Source organism: Ranitomeya imitator, chromosome 4, assembly GCF_032444005.1.
Source record: "Ranitomeya imitator isolate aRanImi1 chromosome 4, aRanImi1.pri, whole genome shotgun sequence".
Classification (NCBI taxonomy): Eukaryota; Metazoa; Chordata; class Amphibia; order Anura; family Dendrobatidae; genus Ranitomeya; species Ranitomeya imitator.
Window position 1 is genome coordinate 208,357,032 of NC_091285.1, and position 23,234 is coordinate 208,380,265.

General features: G+C 44.9%; 1 protein-coding gene across 7 annotated transcripts in view; it reads left to right on the plus strand.

The window, feature by feature from the left end:
- The first annotated feature begins 481 nt into the window (after positions 1-481).
- The window catches only part of BRD8 (bromodomain containing 8), a 76,888-nt gene continuing 54,135 nt past the window's right edge, over positions 482-23,234 (plus strand). For 2 of the 7 annotated variants that reach the window (XM_069764340.1, XM_069764342.1), the window contains exons 1-4: positions 483-549; positions 658-754; positions 3,075-3,144; positions 9,397-9,446. In XM_069764340.1, the coding sequence (XP_069620441.1) occupies positions 531-549; positions 658-754; positions 3,075-3,144; positions 9,397-9,446 (236 nt within the window). In that variant the 5' untranslated portion in view covers positions 483-530. Of the gene's footprint in view, positions 550-657; positions 755-3,074; positions 3,145-9,396; positions 9,447-23,234 lie in introns of all 7 variants that reach the window. The other 5 variants (XM_069764346.1, XM_069764343.1, XM_069764341.1 and 2 more) reach the window with 3 other exon arrangements.

Consider the following 23,234-nt stretch of genomic DNA (forward strand, 5'->3'; position numbering starts at 1 on the left):
TCTCCTGGACGCACATGCGCTCTCCTGGACGCACATGCGCTCTCCTGGACGCACATGCGCTCTCTTGCACGCACATGCGCTCTCCTGCACGCACATGCGCTGATGGTTGGCTTGTCTAAGGCATAACACTGACAGGTCGCCCTGAGTGACATCACTATGCCTATATCAGTGATAAGGAGTGGATTACAGGCCCCGAAACACTAGTGGGAAGACAGGCTGATGATAAAGTGTACTTTGTTTAGGGAAGTGTCAGTGTGGCATTATGCTGGGCATGGGTGCATGTACATAGATTTTAGCAGTTGTATGATTGTGACTCTTGGAGCATGAACCCAGTACTGTGTGGTACTGGCAGAGGACACTGCCATCTCACACTGCCCCGAGTCAGGTCCCCCTATGACATGGGAAACGTCAGTGATGTATTGCGCATGCGCTTAGGGAGACGTAAACATCAAAGCCTACGACTGCCAAATCTGAGTCCGGAGCGCGCCCGGTGCCGACGTCATCACACCGCGCCGTCGTATGAGGGAAAAATGGCGACCGGGACTGGGAGTAAGTACCGAGGAACTGCCGTTATCCTCCGTGACGCTCACACATGGTGGAACATGCAGCCTTTCACTAGTGTTATTTCCGGCTGACTATAGTTGTGGTTTCCTCTAGAACACAAGCTGCTGAGCATCGGTCCCACGGAGCCATGGTCTATCCGGGAGAAGCTGTGCCTCGCCTCCTCCGTGATGCGCAGTGGCGACCAGAACTGGTGAGTGAGCAGTCATGCCTGTCCAGGGGTTGGCATTAGGGGGTCTCCCTGACACCACCGTGTGCTGGTTGTCACTCTGCTTTCCGGGTCCCCAATATATGAATATAATCTTCAACTGTTGACACGTCACTCCTCTTATACTTCGGTGCCCGAAACAAGGGTTACCACACCCATATCATACTTGTACTGGTACAGTGATATTCTTGATTTTGCATATTCAATAAAAGAGTTCTTTTTCAAGCATATACATGTTGAGTGCTGTTACATTTTTTACAAGCAATATATGAATATAAGCCTGAGAGCACTGCTCGGGTGGTCATTACATAGGCTGTACCTTGTATTGCAGTAATCCAGGTAACTGGATAAGCAATGTATATTAGTCACAGAAAGCTAGGCATAGTGGGCTTCAGGTGGATCCTAAAATGCACTGTAACCTTTCAGGTGACCGTCTCTAAACTTCCGAGTACACGTGTCCGACTGTTCAATGTCTCAGTGCACAACTGGCTGTCCTCTAACAAGGAGCTTAATGTTCAAGTCACATGACTGATTAAATCAGCCATCATCTGCCTGGAAAGATGCGGACTTTGCGTGTGAGTCTGCATCACAGTATCGGGCACAACATAATCGGACACAAATTTATTTATTTAAAAGTTGGCGTTGTGTCCCTAATCTGCATTTGTTTTTGGGGCTGCTCCAGTCGGTCTCCTGCAGGTTGTGAGCATTCAGGAAGTCACTAATCCGTGTAAGTCTATGAGAAGCAGAACAAGGCTCTCATCGACCTACATCTAATCCCACCCAGGACAACATCTGCAAAGAGTTTGTATGTTCTCTCCGTGTTTGCGTGGGTTTCCTCCGGGTCCTCCGGTTTCCTCACACATTCCAAAGACATACTGATAGGGATTCTAGATTGTAAGCCCCATCGGGGACAGTGATGATAATGTCTGTAAAGCTCTGCGGAATATGTTAGCGCTATATAAAAATAAAGATTATTAAAGATTATTATTATTACATGGAGGTAATGGTCAAAAGCTCTCAAACTTCCTGTCAGTCAGAAGGCAGTGTCTGATGAGTATATTATTAGGGGGCAGTGAGCTTTAATTTATGGTACCAGTCCAGCACTGCAATAATAATAATAATACCGGTAATAAAAAAAAACACTGGAGTGTTGCTTTTATAATTGTTCCGTTCCCATTAGTTTTCTTTGGCCCATATAAATAAGCTCTGATTTGTCTTGAGTGTCATTTATCATTAACAATCCAACATCGGCTTGTCTAAATAGGTCTTTAGGCTTTAATTCTTGTTTTTCAGCGCTGTCACCGACCGAGGTATAAATTTGGAGTGTTCTCCATTTTCTTCAAGACATAGAGTAGCATGTGTCTTCCATTGACTAGAATGTATACTGTGGAGTAGAAGTTGTCTTTTTTTTTTTAACTGCTCCACTATACAAAAAAATGTATCCTCAAAGGGGGCAATATTGGCATCTGCAGGCTTATGTAGTTCCACTATTTGTGTGGGTCATCAGCTGAAACAGGTACTTTTTTTTTTATTATTATGTTTGGTCCCGATTCATTATTTGCAATTTTTTTTCATTTTTCATTTTTCATTCATTTTTTTTCATTTTTTCTTTTTTGTGTTGTAGTATTCTTTGCACTTTTTTTGTGGAAAATTCTTAAACATGGCGCATGTAGTTCATGAACTGTGCAGAGTCCAAAATTGTCTTTAACCTTTGTTTTGACATTTTAGCACAGCACACCACATGTTTTGCAAAATCCTGCAAAAATTGTGGGAACATCACCTCTGGCTACAGATTTTGGGAGTTTTTAAAAGGTCGCAATTGATGATGAATCAATCTAAAGTTTCTGGAAGCACCAACTCGGCCCACAATGGTGAACATAAAAGAAAAAGTCAACTCATAAAATTGACTTACCAAAAAGACATACCGGTAAATTAAAATAAGGATTAGGCATTATTGGCAAAACCCAACACTACACAGAATACAAGCATAAATGAAATATCTCTGTCCCTATGGGTATGTTCACTGGACTTTTTTTCAGGTCTGCAAACAATATCCATTTTTCAAGCAAAAGACTCTTCAGGAATCTCTCATCTTTTTTGTTTTCTGGTATTTTGTAAACCCAAAGTGTATTTTTTTAAGCATTTTTGGTTGTTTGAGTGCTTTTTTGTCTTAAACCTCTCTGCATAGGTTTCTCAGCCACTTCTTAAAGCATGGATAGCCTAGATAAATCCCTCCGAGTGTTTTCAATGCAAATAATCATTTTATTGGTATTTCTTAAATTCTATATTTAATTTTTTTTTTAAGGGTGTCCGTGAGCCGTGCCATCAAACCTTTCGCAGAACCTGGTCGTCCTCCCGATTGGTTCTCCCAAAAAGTAAGATGTTTTATTGTATAATGTATGAAATTGGAAGAAAAGAAAACCAAGAGCTGAGTTTCTGTAATACAGTTGTTGTGCACACAGATGCTTAATACAAATCATGAGAACATTCAGTAAAGAATATCGCTGTAAAATAAAAGCTGAAGAATTGTGAATTCTGTTGTGACTCTTGCTCAGAACCAGCACTGTGCAAATGACGTAGTGTATTTACAATGTTAGGGTATAGGTACATGACATCTTTAAGACACCAGCAGAATATCCTTATTTTCCAGGTCGTCCACATGACAGCACCACAGGAGGTTGCTCTTCATATCCTTGATAGGGACAGGAACACAGAAGAGGTTAAATAGCCCCTCCCCACCTCCACCCCTCAGTGTTTTTCCTGTCCCTATCAGGGACGGACGCAGGAGAGAGATCTCCAGGAAGATCAAGATTTTACCTGATGAGAAATCAGGTCTCGGTCGAGCAGGAGCTCCCGTGTGCGGTCCCATCCTCCTGGAGGGGGCTCTGGCCGCGAGGATCCGGAGGTCGCAGGATACCGACGGAGGTCCCTCCGCGACCGGGTAGAGCTGTGTGCTCCCCATAAGTCTGCCTCAACCCCTTACAAGGGGCTCTGAGACAGCAGCTGCGGCGGCGGTGCTGAGCGCTCCCCTCAGGCTCCACGTGCGGCCGGTGCTGGCGCTGTACCCGGGACTTCCGGTCCGGCGCTCCGGTCGAGTGACTACTTCCGGGGGGCGTGGCCGGATTCCCGGGGTCGGCAGCGTTTCCGGGCGCCGGGTAGCTGCGGGAAGGCCGGGGGGGGGGAGAATGAAGACCGGAACAGCATCCGGACTATGCGCCAGGAAGGTCCCAGGCTGGTCGGCGTGCGTTCCAGATGACGCATGCGCAGTACAGCTGGGGACCTGAAATCACCGTGTAGGCCAGCAGCTGAGCTCGGAAGGAGGACAAATCAGATGTCTTGAAGCTGGGTAAGATTGACTACTTAATGACTGACATCTGACAGCACATTTGACCCAGGAAGATGGAAGGTGCTACTCGCCCAGACGTCCAATCCTTAGAGCTAGCCACGGACCATGTGAGTAGTACGTGGTATGGGATGCATTGCAGAACTTTAGTTCCGTAGCTACAGGGATCTCCTTTACGTTTTCAGGATAAGGACATTCCCGAGAGGTCAGCTACTAAAAAAAGGACTATGAGATGCCCATTGTGCACCACCAAACTCCCAGAGGGATATAAGAAGAAATTATGCGAAAAACGCATCGCTAAACTTCTTAAAGATGAACAGGCTTCGCTGTTGGATAATATCAAATCCATGATTAGAGACGAAGTCCAAGCTACAGTGTCTACAATGGTGCCACCCCAGTCTCCGCGGCCTAAAAGGCCTAGATGGGATATAGATGCGAGTTCCGAGGAAGGAGAGGTCTCAGGTTATTCCGATCCCGGCTCGGATGAAGAGGACAATACATTTACTGTGCTTCCAGAAGAACGAAAGAAATACTTGTTCTCATCCGAAAATACGGATATACTGCTAAAAGCAGTAAGAAGCACTATGAAAATAGAAGACTCGTCTGAGCCTTTATCAGTTCAGGACGAGATGTTTGGGGGCCTGAGAACTCGCAGGAATAGAGTTTTCCCGGTCAACAATCACATAACTGCAATGATAATGGAAGAGTGGGAAGATGTGGGGAAAAAATTAGTAGTCCCGAGAGACTTCAAATACCGTCTTCCCTTCGACCCAGAAGAAACTAAAGTCTGGGAGTCGGTTCCAAAGATCGACATTCCTGTGGCCAAAGTCACAAGGAAAACGGCTATTCCCTTTGAGGACTCGTCAGGGTTAAAAGACCCAATGGATAAGAGGTCAGAAGATCTTCTTAAGAAAGCCTGGGAATCGTCAGCCGCCATTATGAAGACGAATATAGCGGCTACCTCTGTAGCAAGGTCCATGAGTCTTTGGGTGGACGAGATGGAGAGTCATATTAAAAATAGAACTCCAAGGGAAGAAATCCTTAAATCATTTTCAGTTTTAAAGATGGCGACTGATTTCATGGCAGATGCTTCAGCGGAATCCGTACGCTTTGCTGCCAGGAATAATGCACTGTCAAACGCAGCAAGAAGGGCCTTATGGCTGAGATCGTGGACGGGAGATACCCAATCCAAGAACAAGCTGTGTTCGATTCCATTCTCAGGTTCTCACGTCTTTGGTCCAGTCCTTGACGAGCTACTTGAAAAAGCGTCTGATAAGAAGAAAGGCTTCCCTGAGGAGAAGCCAAAGAAACCGCAATTCTTCCGAAAAACTCGCTCCCACCCAAGACAGGACTACAGAGGCAAGGGGAAGTCCGGTAGGTGGAGCTACCCTAAAGGAGGCAGAGGAAGAGGTTCCTTTCGAGACCAATCAACAGGACCCAGTAAACAATGACGCCAACAATATAGGAGGGAGACTACAATACTTCCAAGAAGGATGGCAGAACATAACTCAGAATCAGTGGATTCTACAGACAGTGGCACAGGGTTACAGGATAGAGTTTACTCATCCACCCCCCAAGAGATTCTGCGTAACACAGACGGAGTCATCAGCAGTACATCAAAGGCTGATAACAGACATACAGGAACTCTTAGAATTAAACGTCATAATACCGGTACCCCATCATCAACATTTTCAGGGGCATTACTCCAGTCTGTTCTCCATAAGAAAACCAAACGGAGATTACCGAACAATAATAAACTTAAAACCATTAAACAAATGAGTGGCGTACAAACGCTTCAAGATGGAATCTCTCAAATCAATTACACCACTAATAAAAAAGAACTCTGTAATGTGCACGCTAGATCTCAAACATGCTTACTATCATGTTCCCATCCATCCCTCAGATCAAAAATTCCTCAGGTTCGCATTAAGAAACCACAAGAAAATACTTCATTTCCAGTTTCAGTGCCTACCATTTGGTCTCTCCTCTGCCCCAAGGATATTTACGAAGCTCATGACGGAGGTCATGGCCTACTTAAGAGAGAAGGAAGTTCTCATCGCACCATATCTGGACGATCTGTTGCTGATCGCAGATTCATCCCAACAGATGGAAGAATCCTTAGAAATTACCACGTCACTCCTGAAACGTCTGGGGTGGGTAATAAATGCAAAAAAATCGAGTCTCGAACCACAGACGCAAAAGATATTTCTAGGGGTACTACTAAATTCCGAACTAGAATACTCCTTCCTACCAGACCAAAAACAACGGTCAATAAAAAAAGAAATTCAATCAATAAAAAAACGGAAATACATCTCCATCAGGAAAGCAATGAGGATTCTAGGTCTGATGACCTCGTGCATTCCCAGTGTACAGTGGAGCCAGTTTCACTCCAGAACGCTTCAAAGGGAAGTTCTTTCGGTATGGAATGGAACAAAAGATTCACTAGACAACAGGATGTGGTTACCCAGCAGGGTAAAGCAGTCCCTCTCATGGTGGATCGACATAAAAAACCTCAAAAGAGGAAAACCATGGAAAATATCTCCATGCATAAATATAACCACCGATGCAAGCTCAAGGGGCTGGGGAGCCCACATAGAAGGTCGATACCTTCAGGGGACATGGCCACCATCGATACGCGACAGTTCCTCCAACTACAGGGAACTCAGAGCGGTCTGGGAAGCACTAAAAAGGTGCCAACACGAGATTCAGGGACACCACATCCGAGTCTTCTCAGACAACTCGACCACGGTAGCCTTTCTCCTACATCAAGGAGGACCAAGGCACCGTCCACTTCAGGCGCTAGCAGAAGAAATATTCTCCTGGGCGGAAAATACCGTAAAGTCCATCACAGCAGTACACCTAAAAGGTTCACAGAACCAAATAGCGGACTTTCTCAGCAGAGAGAAGGTACAGCCGTCAGAATGGTCTCTAAACGAGGAAATCTATACTCAGTTAATCCAACAGTGGGGCACCCCACAAATAGACTTATTCGCCTCGAGGAGCAATACAAAAACGAAAGAATTCTTTTCGCTAAATCCAAGAGACAATCCAACTGGCATAGATGCATTGGCTCAACATTGGGACATGGAACTCGCATACGCGTTCCCGCCACTAGCCCTAATTCCCAGAGTTCTGAGGAAAATCCAGGAAAGTCTAGCAGTAGTGATCCTAATAGTGCCATATTGGCCCAAGAGGAGCTGGTTTCCTCTGCTGAAGTGGATGGCGGTGGAAGACCCAGTGTTACTACCACTGAGACGGGATCTTCTAATACAGGGACCATTGGTCCATCAAAATCTAAAGATGCTACAACTCTCAGCATGGATCTTGAAAGGGAGATCTTGAGATCAAAGGGACTGTCTGAGTCAGTTATCTCAACTATGAAAAAAAGTAGAAAGCCGGTGACCTCGGCTATATACCAGAAGATTTGGAAAAAATTTTGTGCACAGACCAATACTCCAATATCCGTTCTCCAACAACCAGATATTCCTCAAATATTAAATTTTCTCCAAACAGGTTTTGATATGGGCCTGAGACCTAGTACGCTAAAGGTACAAATCTCAGCTTTAACTGCCTTTTATGACTATCCACTAGCGAATCATCCCTGGATAATGAGATACATCAAAGCTACACAACGTATTAGACCAACAATACGAAGTTCAGTACCCTCATGGAACCTCACTTTGGTACTAAATGAGCTACGGAAAGCTCCATACGAGCCACTTGATCAGGCAGACCTAAAATCTGTGACATTCAAGACTGTTTTCCTCGTCGCAATAACGACAGCAAGGCGAATAGGCGAAATTCAAGCCCTGTCCATAACAGATCCTTACTTAAAGATACAGGAAGATTGCATCGTTTTAAAGTTGGATCCTTCATTTCTTCCAAAAGTTGTGACGGACTTTCACAGAAACCAGGAAATAATTTTGCCTACGTTCTGCCAGAACTACAATAACGAAAAAGAACGTTCTCTTCATTCCCTGGATGTTAAGAGAACAGTATTGCAGTATCTAAAACTTACAGACAGCTGGAGAATTGACTCAAACCTCTTTATCCAGATGTCTGGGAAGAATAGAGGCAAAAAAGCCTCAAAAGCGACTCTGGCTAGATGGATCAAATCTACCATTTGCGCTGCGTATATTTCAGCCGGTGAATCTCCTCCAGATCACCTAAAAGCCCACTCACTGAGAGCAGTATCTGCTTCATGGGCAGAGAGTGCGGGTGCATCCATGGACCAAATTTGTCGGGCGGCAACTTGGTCTAGCTCAAATACCTTTTGCAAGCACTACAAGCTGGACGTTCTCTCAAAGCAGCAGACTAGCTTTGGGAGAAGAGTCCTCCAAGCTGTAATCCCGCCCTAAAAGGAGTTATTTGGTATTTCTCCTGTGGTGCTGTCATGTGGACGAACTGGAAACTAGGAGTTAGTCATACCGGTAACGGTATTTCCAGGAGTCCATCATGACAGCACCCATTATTTGCCCCCCCTTGAACTCTTGTCTGATATGTGATATGAACATGTAGAGAGGAAGTTCAATAAAATTGTGTTGTATCCATCCTAATGTGGTACTTTGTAAAATCACTGAGGGGTGGAGGTGGGGAGGGGCTATTTAACCTCTTCTGTGTTCCTGTCCCTATCAAGGATATGAAGAGCAACCTCCTGTGGTGCTGTCATGATGGACTCCTGGAAATACCGTTACCGGTATGACTAACTCCTAGTTTCCAAGGTGAATACACTTCAGTAAAACACTGGCAGTCGTTTTCCTGACATTGACTGGGCCAGCAAGCCATTTTTTCAGTCGCACTACTGCTATCGTCTTTGCTTTATAGTTATAAGTATATAGGATGAGCAACTTCCCAATGAAGCCACCTGAACAATGGACAGGTCACTTCTTTTAACCACTTCAATGTTTCCAAACCCTGAAACGTTTAAAGACATGATATAAGACTGAACATGATGTTTTAACTTTGTTCATTATGTTCATTTTTTGCAGTGCCTTTTCAGGTAGTAATTCACCTGAAAGACATTGCGTTCACATAACTTAATACAGCTTTTTATATTTAGATGAAATGCACACACAGTCAATGTATAAATTAAATTATAAAGGCGATAAACATGGACATCATAAACTATTTTATAGTAATATTTCAGCCAACATTGTAATCTTGTGCTTTGCAGTCGACATATGACAGTCTGCATACAATATGCAGCTCTTAAGTTAGCTTGTATGATTAGTCCATGTTTTGTTTCATGAAGCAATTATCAATATTAGTTTTGCTTTATTCTCAGCATTGTGCTTCACAATACTCAGAGCTTTTGGAAACCACAGAGACCCCAAAGTGAGTATACATTTGTGAGCAGTGTTTAGTTGTCTGTTCTTTATTTGTTGTACCTATATTTTTCCTGGTAGCCTTGGAAATACATGTACTCTACTGTAATTCCCCTTTTTGAGTTTGGGGCCACAAGACAAATATAAATCGTGGAAAACAGTCAAGATTTCAATGTATTAGTTTATTTGCAGCATATACAGTTGTATAAGAAGAAATGTGCAGAAATGCTGAGCCATATGTTACAGTAAGGTTTAAAGATATCTTATGAGAACAACCCCTCACCCTGTAAACGCTGCAGGGACAGAATGGAGAACTGCTCAGCTGGCAGTTCAGCTCCTTATTCTTGAATTATATGAATAGCCATTCTCATGTACAGCCTTGTGTTTCCATCTCCAAGATACTATCCGAATTTGTAGTAGGTGTAATAATAATAATAATTATAATAGTAACATATACATGTGCTTCTCACAAAACTAGAGTATCATCAAAAAGTTAATTTATTTCAGTTCTTCAATACAAAAAGTGAAACTCGTATATTCGATACAGTCATTACTGTGAGACTGCTAGAGGAACCCCAAAGGTGGGCCCGCTGGACCGCGACAGCGAACCTTCCCAGAGCGAGTAGACCCGGTGGACCACCCCCTATACAGGGAGCGTTAGGGGCAGGCCCAAGGGAGACTACTGCCGCGGCAGCTAGTACCTAAAGGAGATGTACAGGAGTGGGAGTAACACGGCTGGAGTACAGAAATACGGGCTGGACAGAGATGTAGGTATTAACGGCAGGAACGACAGGAGTACGAGACACTAGGACGGTATTGGGAAGCAGACAGACTGATTTGGAAAAGACACGGAAGCAAGGATAATTAGACGACACTGGGAGACTGGCAGGGGGGGAACGAGACACAGACTGGAAAGATGAAAGCACGGCAGCGAGGACACCCAAGAGACACTGGGAGACTGGCAGGAGAGGGTCGAGACACAGACTAACTGGAATGTTGAGGGCACGGCAGCGAGGAGACACTGGAAGACCGGAACTATAAAGAAAACAAAGGAGAGAGGACAGATAAAGAAAAACTAAGCAAGGAGGCAAACTAAGGATAGCAGGCTTAGGGTATGTGTCCACGTTCAGGATTGCATCAGGATTTGCTCAGGATTTGACGCAGGTCACCTGCGTTTTTCATGCGTTTATTGATGCGTTTTTTTCATGCGGATTTGTGTGTGTTTGTAAGCTCAATAAAGATATACAAAAAAAAAAATTGTGATGTAATTTCTTGTCCAACCTCTTCATTTAAATACTCCACTGAAGAATATACACACACAGCTAGATAGATAGATGGATACGTTAGATGGATACAATAGATAGATATGATAGATAGATACGATAGATAGACAGATACGATACATATCTATCTATGGATCTATCTATCGTATTTATCTGTGGTATCTATCGATATCTATCTATAAATATATCCCGAGTGCCGGCGCCAGTGTCGGGTATTAAAATTCGAGACTTGTCCGAGTTTCTCACATGTGTGATCCCAGCCTTAAATAAAGACACACACACACGAAATCTGCGTTAGGCCGGAGTCACACTCGCGAGAAACTCACACAAGTCTCTCGCTTCAATACTCGGCACTGCCACCGGCACTCGGAAGTGGAGCGTGCGGCTGCATGTATTTCTATGCAGTTGAACGCTCCGGTCTCGAGTGCCAGCGGCAGTGCCGGGTATTTTTGCCGGCCTTAAACGCAATATGTTTAATAAAAACAAAAAAAATTGAAAAAAAATGGCGTGGGCTACCGCGCAATTTTCTGCGCCAGAGGGGGAAAGACGGCTGGGGGCCAATATTTGTAGCCTGGGAAGGGGGTAATACCCATGGCCCCTCTCTAGGCTATGAATATCAGCCCGCAGCTGTCTGCTTTCCCTTTTACTGGCTATTAAATTAAGGGAACCCCCAAAAAAAGACGTGGGGTCCCCCTATATTTTATAGCCAGAAAGGCTGCGCAGACATGATATTCATAGCCTAGAGATGTGCCATGGTTATTGGCCCCCACCCCGGCTACAAATACCAGCCGCCCCAGAAATGGCACTTAGCCCCTCTCTTCCCACTTCCCTGTAGCGGTGGGATATGGGGTAATAAGGGGTTAATGTCACCTTGCTATTGTAAGTTGACATTACATCTGGTTAATAATGGAGAGGCGTCAATAAGATGCCTATCCGTTATTAATCCTAGAGTAGTGAAAGGGTTAAAAAATAGACACAGCCAGAAAAAAGTATTTTAATATTATTAATGTTACCATACTTACCATACTCGATCGCCTGCATAAAAAATTAAAATAATAAACCAACCGTATACTTTCCGCCGTAGTCCAATTAATAACGAGTGTCCCACAACGATCTCCCCTATGGAACTGTGACAACGGGTGATGTCACCGCTCTATATTCCTCCAGTGACACACTGACAGGAGACAATGGCTCCTGTAGTGCATCACTGAGGTTACATTAGTTCAGAGTCATAAGTTATCGCGAGAACTGCAGTGGACGAGGGACTTCCGGCGGCGGGACAGGTGAGCCAGCAGACATGTGTAGTAAGCTGCGTGTACACAGTTCCTACGCATGTGACTAATCATTAGATGCGATTTTATCGCATATAATGAGTCTATGGTAAATTTACTTGGCGGCGACAGAGCATCGCCGCTTTGTAAACAGACATGCTGAGTTCGGAAAAGACGTGCCGCATGTCCGTTTACGCTTGTCTGCTGCCTGCGTGTTTTACCGCATAGTGGAGAGGGGATTTCATGAAATCCCCTCCACAATGCTGTAACATCTGGACGCAGCGTGTTTGACGCTGCGGCTCTACGCAGCGTCAAACTCACTGTTTCCTGAACGTGGAAACATACCCTAATAGAGCAGGCTGGTGGACAGAATGACCGAAGGACGTGGTGCCAGAATCAAATGTGATAAACAAATGACCAACAGGCACCGCTGGGAGGAAGAGGCAGGCTGATAAGAAAAGCGGTGGCATACCTTCCGGGTCAGAGTCCTCCAGGAGCACAGAGCGGGGAAGGAGGAGCGGCCAGGATCAATGAGAGACGTGTGCGCATGCGCCGCAGAACCCAGTGCGCGTGCGCGCCCGAGAAGAAGCAGGAGCCGGCCTTGCGAGAGGAGCAGAAGCCCGGGGACGAGCAGGAACGTGCCGGGATGCCGCAGAGTGGTGAGTATAGTGTGATACAGGTGGCGAGGCGAGCCGGAGCATGGCAATTACAAATAGTTATCTATTTCAAGTGTTTATTTCTGTTAATGTTGATGGCTTACAGCCAATGAAAACCCAAAAGTCATTATCTCAGTAAATTAGAGTACTTTATAACACCAGCTTGAAAAATGATTTTGAAATCTGAAATGTTGGCCTACTGAAATGTTTGTTCAGTAAACGCATTCAATACTTGGTCGGGGCTTCTTTTGCATCAACGCGGCGTGGCATGGAGGCGATCATCCTATGGCACTTCTGAGGTGTTATGGAAGCCCAGGTTGCTTTGATAGCAATCTTCAGCTCCACTGCATTGTTGGGTCTGGTGTCTCTCATCTTTCTCTTAACAATACCCTATAGATCAGGGTGTTGATCCAGAGGAAGGCCAAAACGCCAAGTGGTAGTTGTTAATTGCCCCTCATTAGTGGAATAATTTTTTTCCTGACTCCACATACAGTAGTCAGCCTAGTTCCCTGGATCAGAGTCCCATAACAGAATCTAGTGCCCATGACCTGTAATATTATATTCATCAAGAAAAGCATCCAGGCCCTCCTTGTACTTCATTAGTGAATCAACAATTACAACATTGTATGGCAGAGAGTTCCTTTATTTCAATGCTCTTACAGTAAAGAATCTGCATCTGTGATTATGATTAAACCTTCTTTCCTCAAGATGTTCCTTGTCATGATTATACATATCTACTATATAAAGCTGAGTGTGTGTGTGTGTATGTGTGTATGTCCGGGATTGGCATCTGCACCGTCGCAGCTACAGCCACAAAATTTTGCACAGTCACACGTCTGGACCCCGAGAGCGTCATAGGCTATATTGTAAGGCGAAATTTTAACCCCGCGCGTTCCAATTCACCAAACAATTTTGCCCCTATCTACATAATGGGGAAAAAAGTGAAAGGAAAAGTGTTGGAAGCGTCGCAGCTACAGCAACAAAATTTTGCACAGTCACACGTCTGGACCCTGAGAGCGTCATAGGCTATGTTGTGAGGTGAAATTTTAACCCCGCGCTTTCCAATTCACCAAACAATTTTGCCCCTATCTACATAATGGGGAAAAAGGTGAAAGGAAAAGTGTTGGAGGCGTCGAAGCTACAGCCACAAAATTTTGCACAGTCACACGTCTGGACCCTGAGAGCGTCATAGGCTACGTTGTGAGGTGAAATTTTAACCCCGCGCGTTCCAATTCACCAAACAATTTTGCCCCTATCTACATAATGGGGAAAAAAGTGAAAGGAAAAGAGTTGGAGGCGTCGCAGCTACAGAAACAAAATTTTGCACAGTCACACGTCTGGACCCTGAGAGCGTCATAGGCTACGTTGTGAGGTGAAATTTTAACCCCGCGCGTTCCAATTCACCAAACAATTTTGCCCCTATCTACATAATGGGGAAAAAAGTGAAAGGAAAAGAGTTGGAGGCGTCGCAGCTACAGAAGCAAAATTTTGCACAGTCACACATCTGGACCCTGAGAGCGTCATAGGCTACATTGTGAGGTGAAATTTTAACCCCGCGCTTTCCAATTCACCAAACTATTTTTCCCCTATCTACATAATGGGGAAAAGTGAAAGGAAAAGTGTTGGAGGCAAATTGACAGCTGCCAGATGTGAACAAGGGGGACTTAACCCTCCGTCACATACAATATTCAGACTAACGAGTTCACATACAATGTGCCTGTCAGGCGCCTGCTGGAAAAATACCTAGAATATCTAATGTTTGCAATTTCAGTGCTCTAAAAGTGATCAGTGACCTTCATAGGGATGTAATAAAAGAGACTACACATAATCAGTTGCAAAAAAAACATTTACTTAACATAAAACTAATAACTATGAAATACAAACTTTTGAAAACTCCCGCCAAATAGTCCCCAGTTCGACGCTCTCAAAAAAATGTACAAAGAAAATTTTTGAACACAAACTTAATTTTAAGGTACCTTAAGTACTATTAAAAACATATTCAATCAGAAGTAGATGCTGAGGTTTCCCCAGAAAAGTCACACTTGCAGAGCAAATAGCAAGAATTACACACCATTTTTGCATGTGTCAGGCAAATTGCTTTATGACATTTGAGACATTCATAATTTGAAAGCCTTCTGGTTCCGCTTTCCGTTTGGCAGGTGGTGCATCTCCTTCTTTTGTGAGGTGGTGCAGATGGTGACTTTTCACCATCGTTTTCTGGGCGGAACCTTTTGAGCTGAACTTGAAGGCGAGAGGGGATACCGATTGTTTTCACGCTTCTCCTGCGTAGCTCTCCAAGTACTAGTTCATGGGCCAATTTTTTCAGATACAATCGTCTACGGAGTGGTTCAAGCTTGTTTTCAAGATAAATTACTTGTGAATTTATACCACCCAAATTCAACATAGCAAAAAATATGACCATTGGCCAGCGTTTGATGTTTCTGCTGACGTTGAAAGTGGAGCACATCTGATCTGCTGTATCCACACCCCCTTTGGTGGCATTGTAAAATGTAATTATCTCCGGTTTTTTTTCTGCCCCAGTCCCAGGATCGATGGCAGCATCATCATGAAGTGTTGATAGAAGAAGTACGATTTTTTTGGCATGTGGTACATAGGAAACTAAAGCCTTTCCGTTATGGAATGCAAACATACTGCTGTACTGTTGTCTCTCTTTCACACTTACAAACTGTGGCGGCAATTCCCTTTTGTTTTTTCTTACAGTTCCCACATATGACAGCTTCTGAATTTTCAGATAATCAATCAGATCACAACTTGTAAACCAATTGTCAGCTGTAATATTGCGACCCGATCCAAATAAGGGTTCAGCCAGTCTTTTTACAACATCAATGGGTTTGTTGCTCACACAGTAAGGACCTTCTGGTTCTTTTCCTGCATAAACTTCCAGGTTGTAAGTGTAGGTCTTACTGGCATCAACAAGGGCATACATTTTTATTCCATATTTGTTTGGCTTTGATGGAATATATTGACGAAAGGCACATCTACCACGAAAACCAGGGAGCATTTCGTCAATAGTGAGATTCTCTCCAGGGTAATAACTTTGTTTACAGTTTACAACAAATCTTTGAAATATATCCCGAATTGGAGCAAGTCGGTCATGTGTTTTGCGTTCGGTTCGGGTAGTTCTGTCGTCAAACCCAAGGCAACGAATTAGAATCTTGAATCTGTTTATGGACATAACAAGGCTAAATTTTTCAACTCCATCCCCATCTTTACCCCAAAGTTCCTCCAAACTTTGTCTATTTGCCCTATAAGCTCCTGCAAGGTACAGTAATCCAAAAAAAGCACGCAGTTCTATTTCATCTGTGGGCTTGATGGTTCTGTTGCAGATGTACTTGTCCTTTATAATGTCTATATATTGGTTGGTATATGTGACAATAGAGTCCAGAATGTCATCTGTAAATATACTGTTCCAGCATTCAACTGCAGTTTTTGCATTACGTGCAGTTCCTATTACTGCAGGAAGGTGAGTAATAATGTTTAAAGGTTCCCTACGTTTTTTCTGGAATGGCTTCTTGTTCCATTTAGTATTTTTATCTTTTCCAATATAATGTGACGCCCAGGAGACCGGGATACCCAGCACCGGTCAATGGGGTCTGTCTCTTGAGGGGGATGTCACGGGTGGCTTGACCCGGTGCTGTAGCCTCAGGCAATGCACAGTGTAAGGGGTATCGTGAGGGAACAGGCACTTACTTGATCAGCAGCAGGTTCTCCCAGCGGTGACGATCCCGATCCTGGATAGATGGCTATTGTCCAAATGAAAGACTGAGGCACTGAAACGTTTAACCAGTTTACTTTAACATAAAAGGATTTACAACCAGTCCTGTCACTGGAGTCTGTATGGGAACTCTGAGTTACTTTGACCCTGCCGGGGTCTTCCCCTCTTATTGTGCGCAATTTCTGTGTGGCCCTGCTGCTGTATGTGAACTGGCTGCCGGCCCAATCTGTCCCCTCCGGGTCCTGGTTCGACGGGCAACCCGAGTCCTTTTATCGGCTTACCCCCTCCGGGAGTACCGCTGAACTCTGTGTCTGTTGCTGCGTCCGGCCCTAGTGAAGCTGATATCACCTCACGTTTTTCCGGTTGCTGTATTATATATAATGAATACAGCCACGGATCCGGTATCCTTCTTTGCGCCTGTTCTGGGTAGTGATTAATGCTACCCGGTTCTCACAATGTCCCTGTTCTCTGTCCCTCTTCTCCTCAGGCCGGTGATTTGGGCCTGGAAACCGTCATAGGGCTGTTAGTGAGAGGTCATACAGCTGAATTTCTATCAGCTCCTTAGCCCAACTGCCCAACTGCCAGTTCTTCTCTCAGACCAGAATGGATCAAGGGGAGTCTCTGGAGCTCCCCCTTCTGGCCGGAGGAGGTAGTGCAGTCTTGCTATTTTAGTATTTGTATTCAGTGTCAGTAACTATATTTGTGGCAAATACCTCTAGGGGTGCCACATTTCCCTTTAGTTAAGAACAGTACTCCGGGACGATAACATTTTGAAATAACAATTAATATGTACAGAGTCTTAAAAATGAAAAGTTACAAAAACCACTCAAGGAAACAAAAATAGAGTTCTGTAAAAAGTCACTTCAAATAGCGTCCATTAATACAGTTCTATCCTTGAAGGTACTAGGAAAGGTACTGCACTTTGTGTCCAAGAATTTAGTTCCATTTTTCCAACGGAGTTATCAATATAACGTCTAAAGAAAGTTCAAAAAGAGCAAAAAGCAAAGTTCAAAAAGCAGTCTTTCCGGAGCTTTGATTTAGTGCCTCCGGGCTGATAAAAAGTTCAAGAATATGCAAGAAGTTCATACAGACAAGTCTTTGTAGGTACTGGACTTAAACGTTGCAGAATGATAACAATGACTATAGTTTTATAGTTGGTAATCTGCATACCTGGCCGGTAATTGACCCTGGGTACTACGCTGTGATCTACGTAACAGCGGTATCTCTCCATGTGGTGTACTACTGTCTACTGCAGATGTAGTATCTGCCCGCTCTGCTAAAGATAATTCCACGACTATGGAGTTGGCAAGTCCACCATGAATGGGATCACTCTGATCAGGAATCTGTTCTTCCTGGCCTGGAATCTCCTGTAGTACGGGGTCAGCCTCTTCCTGTCTTGGGACTTCTGGTATTGGGTTCGGTGTTGGGTAAAAGGCCACCATGGGAACCACTACTGCACCATGGTATGTTAGTAGGGTTTTGGGAAAGTCTCCTATACAGGTGTGATACACTTCCTCTTCTTTTTCCTTTACTGGTTGAACCTGTATGGGTTGAATAACTTCTGGTTCTGGCTGGACAACGTCTGGCTCTTTCAATGCTTCCGGGCATAATTTAAGATTGTCTCTTGACACTAGTACAGATGTTAAGCCTCCATTTTTGCTAATGAGACACATTTTAGGATTATCCACTCTTGTTGGTAAAACTGTGTAGGGTACGGCTTCCCACTGATTTTCCAGTTTATTGGTTCGACGATTTCTCTTGAGCACTTGGTCACCCGGTCTTAATGGGGTCGCTAGAGCATTCTGGTTGAAAGTTCGCTCTTGTCTTTCTCTAGTTTGCTGAAGGCTTCTTTCCACACTCTCTTGCACTTGGCGATACTGCTTTTGCCGTATGATATCCCAATTGGAGTCTTGAACTTCTGCGTCTGGTTTCAGAATTCCCATTTCTAGATCGATTGGTAATTGGCCGGGTCTTGCACGCATAAGATAAGCTGGGGTGCAGTTGGTGGAGCTCACCGGGACATGATTATACAGATCCACCAAGTCAGGCAATTTCTCTGGCCATTGATTCCTTTCTGTCTCAGGTAAAGTCTTTAGTAGGTCTATTACAATATGGTTCATCTTCTCGCATAAGCCGTTTGTTTGTGGATGATAGGCCGTCGTCCTGATCTTTTTGCAACCATACATATTACAGAATTCTCTGAAGATCTCTGATTCAAAGGCTGTACCTTGGTCGGTGAGAACCTGTTCCGGATATCCATGGGGTCTACAAAAGTATGTTTGGAACGCTTTGGCTGCTGTTTTTGCTGTCAGATCTTTTACGGGTACTACTACCAAGAAGCGTGAATAATGGTCCACGATGGTTAAGGCATAGACATAGCCGGATCGGCTTGGTATTAACTTCACGTGGTCTATGGCTACAAGTTCAAGTGGTTGTTTGGTGATTATGGGCTGCAGTGGTGCTCTTTGGTTCTTTTGATCGTTTCTTCTGAGGTTGCACGGGCCACAATTTCTGCACCACTGTTCGATTGATTTTCTCATCCCAACCCAATAAAATCTTTCTCTTAGAAGTACTTCTAACTTTTTCCAACCAAAGTGACCAGCACCATTATGGTAAGCTTCGAGGACCATCTTGACATCTTGTTTAGGCACGATAATCTGCCAAACCAATTCATGTGTTTTCGGATTGGTGTACCTTCTACAGAGCTTCCCTTGATACAGGAACATTTTGCCTCTCTCTTTCCAGAGTTGATGCGTCTCTTCTGGGGCATCCTCATCGGGATATGCACTTTGCTCAGTTAACAGTTCCTTCACCAACTTCACAGCCGGATTGCTGTCTTGGGTGTCAGCCCATTTATGGTGTGCTAACGGATTAAAATTCACCTCTTGTTGTTTCTGATAGGTACTTGACTGATGATGTTTTGCCTTGGGATGATGGAAGGCTGGTAGTTCAATTTCTTCAAGCTCCCCCGTTTCTTCTTCTACATCTCTCAAGTGTGGCATCCGGGATAGGGCATCGGCATTTCCATTCTTGCGACCTGCTCGATATTTGATCTTGAAGTTGTAATTAGATAACCGGGCTATCCATCGCTGTTCTAACGCACCTAATTTGGCTGTGTCCAGGTGGGTCAACGGATTGTTGTCAGTATAGACAATAAATTCTGCAGCGGCCAGATAGTGTTTGAAACGTTCCGTCACAGCCCAAACTACTACCAGTAGTTCCAATTTGAAGGAGCTATAATTTTCTGGATTTCTTTCAGTAGGCCGGAGCTTTCTACTTGCAAAGGCGATGACTTTCTTCCGACCTTCTTGCTTTTGTGACAGCACCGCTCCTAGTCCCACATTACTGGCATCGGTGTAGAGGATGAAAGGTTGATGGTAATCTGGGTATGCCAAAACCTCTTCTCCGGTTAGTGCCTTCTTTAGTTGTTCAAAGGAGTCTTCCCTTTCGTCGTTCCACTGGAAAGGAGGGTTTCGGTTTGAAGGTTTCTTCGTCTGCCCTACCAAGGCGTCTTGCAAGGGTGCTGCCAACTTGGTAAATCCTTTTATAAATCTGCGATAGTAACCCACCAATCCCAGGAATTGCCTCACTTCTTTTGCGCTGGTAGGTCTCGGCCAATCCCTTATGGCGGTTATTTTCTCGGGATCCGGTGCTACTCCCTCCGAACTCACGATGTGTCCCAGGTACTGTACCTTTGGCTTGAGAAGGTGACATTTGGATGGCTTGACTTTCATGCCATACCTGGATAAGGCTTCGAACACTTCTGCCAAGTCTTTTAAGTGTTGTTCGTAAGTCTTTGAGTAGACGATCACATCATCTAGATACAGGAGGACGGTCTCGAAGTTCTTGTGTCCGAGGCAGCATTCCATCAGCCGCTGGAAGGTACCGGATGCATTGCAGAGTCCGAACGGCATGCGATTAAATTCACTTAGACCCATTGGTGTGGTGAATGCCGTCTTTTCCTTATCTCTCTCAGGGACTTGCCAATACCCGCTTGTTAAGTCTAAGGTGGAAAAATAATTAGCAGATTTCAAAGCAGTCAAGGACTCTTCTATCCTAGGCAAGGGGTAGGCAGTCTACGCACATTCTCATAGTTCCATCTTTTTTTTTGACAATCACTAGAGGGGCCGCCCAGGGGCTACAGCTGTCTCTTATTACCCCGGCCTGTTTCATTTCCCTCAGCATATCTTTTGCACATTGATAGTGAGCGGGCGGTATGGGTCTATATCTTTCTTTTATTGGGGGATGGTCACCTGTGGGGATTGTGTGTTCTACCCCTTCTATCCGTCCGAAGTCCAATGGGTGTTTACTGAAGACTTGTTCATATTCCGTCACTAGCCTATACACCCCTTGTTTTTGATGGGTAGGTGTTGAATTTATGCCCACGTGTAGCTGTTGGCACCAATCCTCCATTTCTCCATCTGAGCCATTGCCTTCCACCTGACAGGTTGGTTCTAAGGGCTCAATGGTTGTGATGGCATTGTTGTCAACAGTATATAGCTTTGCCATTGTAGCATACCTTGGCAAAGTGACCTCTTCCTCTCCACAGTTCAAAAGTCGTACCGGCACTCGTCCCCGGTGTACCTCGACTATCCCTCGTGCTGTGAGTATAGTGGGCCTGCTGTCGGTGTACACTGGTTCTATTAAGGCTTGATAATCTCGTCCCTTAGTACCAATGGCTGCTCTACACCATACCAGCATTTCTGTTTTTGGTGGGATTACAATAGACGTTGGATCACTTACCCTCACACTGCCGATTTCTCCACCTGCAACTTCTACCTGTTGCCTTAACATCAATACTTTTATTTCCCTCTGGAGAACTCTCTGCTGGCAGGATTGGGCAGTTTCAGCAATTTGCTGTAAGACAGAAATGACTTCGGAAAAGCAGTTCTCTAACACATTCATTCCTATCAATACAGTTGGTTCACAGTTCCGCCGGTCAACATCAACAACAATTATACCCTGTTTCTTCAATTCTACTTTACCAATCTTTATGGTCATCTCCCTGAATCCTACTTTTGGTACCAACTTACCATTACTGGCCCATATATCTAGTTCAACGTCAGAGGGCCCTTTATCAATATCTGCATCAGCCCAGTACCTCTTATAAAGGATATACGGTATAGATGAAATCTGGGAACCTGTGTCCAGCAAAGAGTTGAGGGGCATTCCGTCCAGCACGATAGGGATAATGGGTCGTCCTCCGATGTACCTGTCGTGCCAGGGTGTTGGGCCTTGAAAGTTCATTCCTGCGAAGCGGCCCGCATTCCCAGGGGATTCCCATTTAAATCACAATCTCGTGCAAAGTGGCCTGGCTGCTGGCAACGGCGGCAAATGGGCTGTCCATCCGGTTGGTAGCGGTCGCGGGGTCGTCCTCCATGTCGGGTATCTCCGGGGTCTCATCCATGGAACACCATCCCTACGGTTTGACAACTCCATCTTGGGTCCTCTCATCTCCTGCATGGTTTTAGCCATTGAAGCAACAACATCAGTTAAAGAGTCAAGCTTTTATTGAAGTGCCTCATTAGTACTGGGCCCCAGGGGCTTAGCAATGGCCCCGGACATAGCTGATGTCACTGGTACTCCATGTTGTTGAGGAGCCTCTGCCATGAGTTGCGCAGGCTCCTGATCCCGAGGTGCCTCTGCCAGCTGGAGACGTAGAACGCTCTCCTTTAATTGGGCAAATGTCAATTCAGGGTTCTTAAAAACAAGCATGCTCACATGCCCCCGGTGAGAAGGGGTGTAGAGTCCCTCAATAAATTGATCTCTTAGCAGTTTATCCGCTCCGGTGTTAAAAATGGGTTCAGCCAGTGTAAGTGATTTAAGGGCTTCCTGCAGGTTTAAGGCAAAGTCTCTCACGCCCTCATTAACTTTTTGTTTGCAATTAAAGAATCGTACTTTAGCTTTGCTGCTGGCAGTGGTTTCAAATGTAGCTTTTAATCCAGCAAATATGTGTTCAACAGTGCCTTTTAGATCAGCTGCCCATGCTGTGACTTCTCGCTTAGCATGGCCACTTAACTGCATCATCAGGAGACTAACACGCTGAACTTCACCCACGGGGAACATGTCAAAATGGGCCAGCATCTTTTCTCTGAAATCGTCAAGGGTATTAGGCTCACCTTCATACATTGGAAGCCATGGGCCACCTGGGGTATATGGCATCAGCACTGGCATGATGGGCGCCACTCCTTGCACCGCTGCGCTACCGGACTCTCTATCGACACTCTGTCTTTCAGCTGCATTAGCGTCGCCGGGTGCTGCGGCGTCTCCGTGCTGCGACATACTGTGCCCCCTTAGTTAATCCGGACCCGTCCGGTCCTCCGCTTCCGTTGGAATAGTGTAGATTCGTTCCGCTGTGCAGCAGGATCGATTTTCCCCTTGCTCTGACGTCAGAGCGCTCAGCTTGGTGCCGCCCACAATGATACGCCCCCTGCTGCTCCCACCCACCGCGCTCTGTAATGGGGGATTCTGAAGTTTTTCAGTTAGACTGGGGCTCAGGTGATGGCATAGCTCAATTAACAGTCTCGTGCCTAACGGTTATGAAGTGATTACCTCGGGATGGCGGCCATCTTTACTCCATTATAACCAATGGGGAAAAGTCACTTTCAATAGTTTTCAATGAGGAATGGATTTTTCTTTAATAAAGTCAATTTTCAAGATTTTTCATCCAAGTTTTCACAGTTTTGGGCTCCAATCACGGCACACAATACCCGGTATATGGGCTGGCTAGATCCTGTTCGTGACGCCAATTGGGGGATGGTCACCTGTGGGGATTGTGTGTTCTACCCCTTCTATCCGTTCGAAATCCAATGGGGTTTTCCCGCACAGGTTCGAATCCTGTTCGTGACGCCA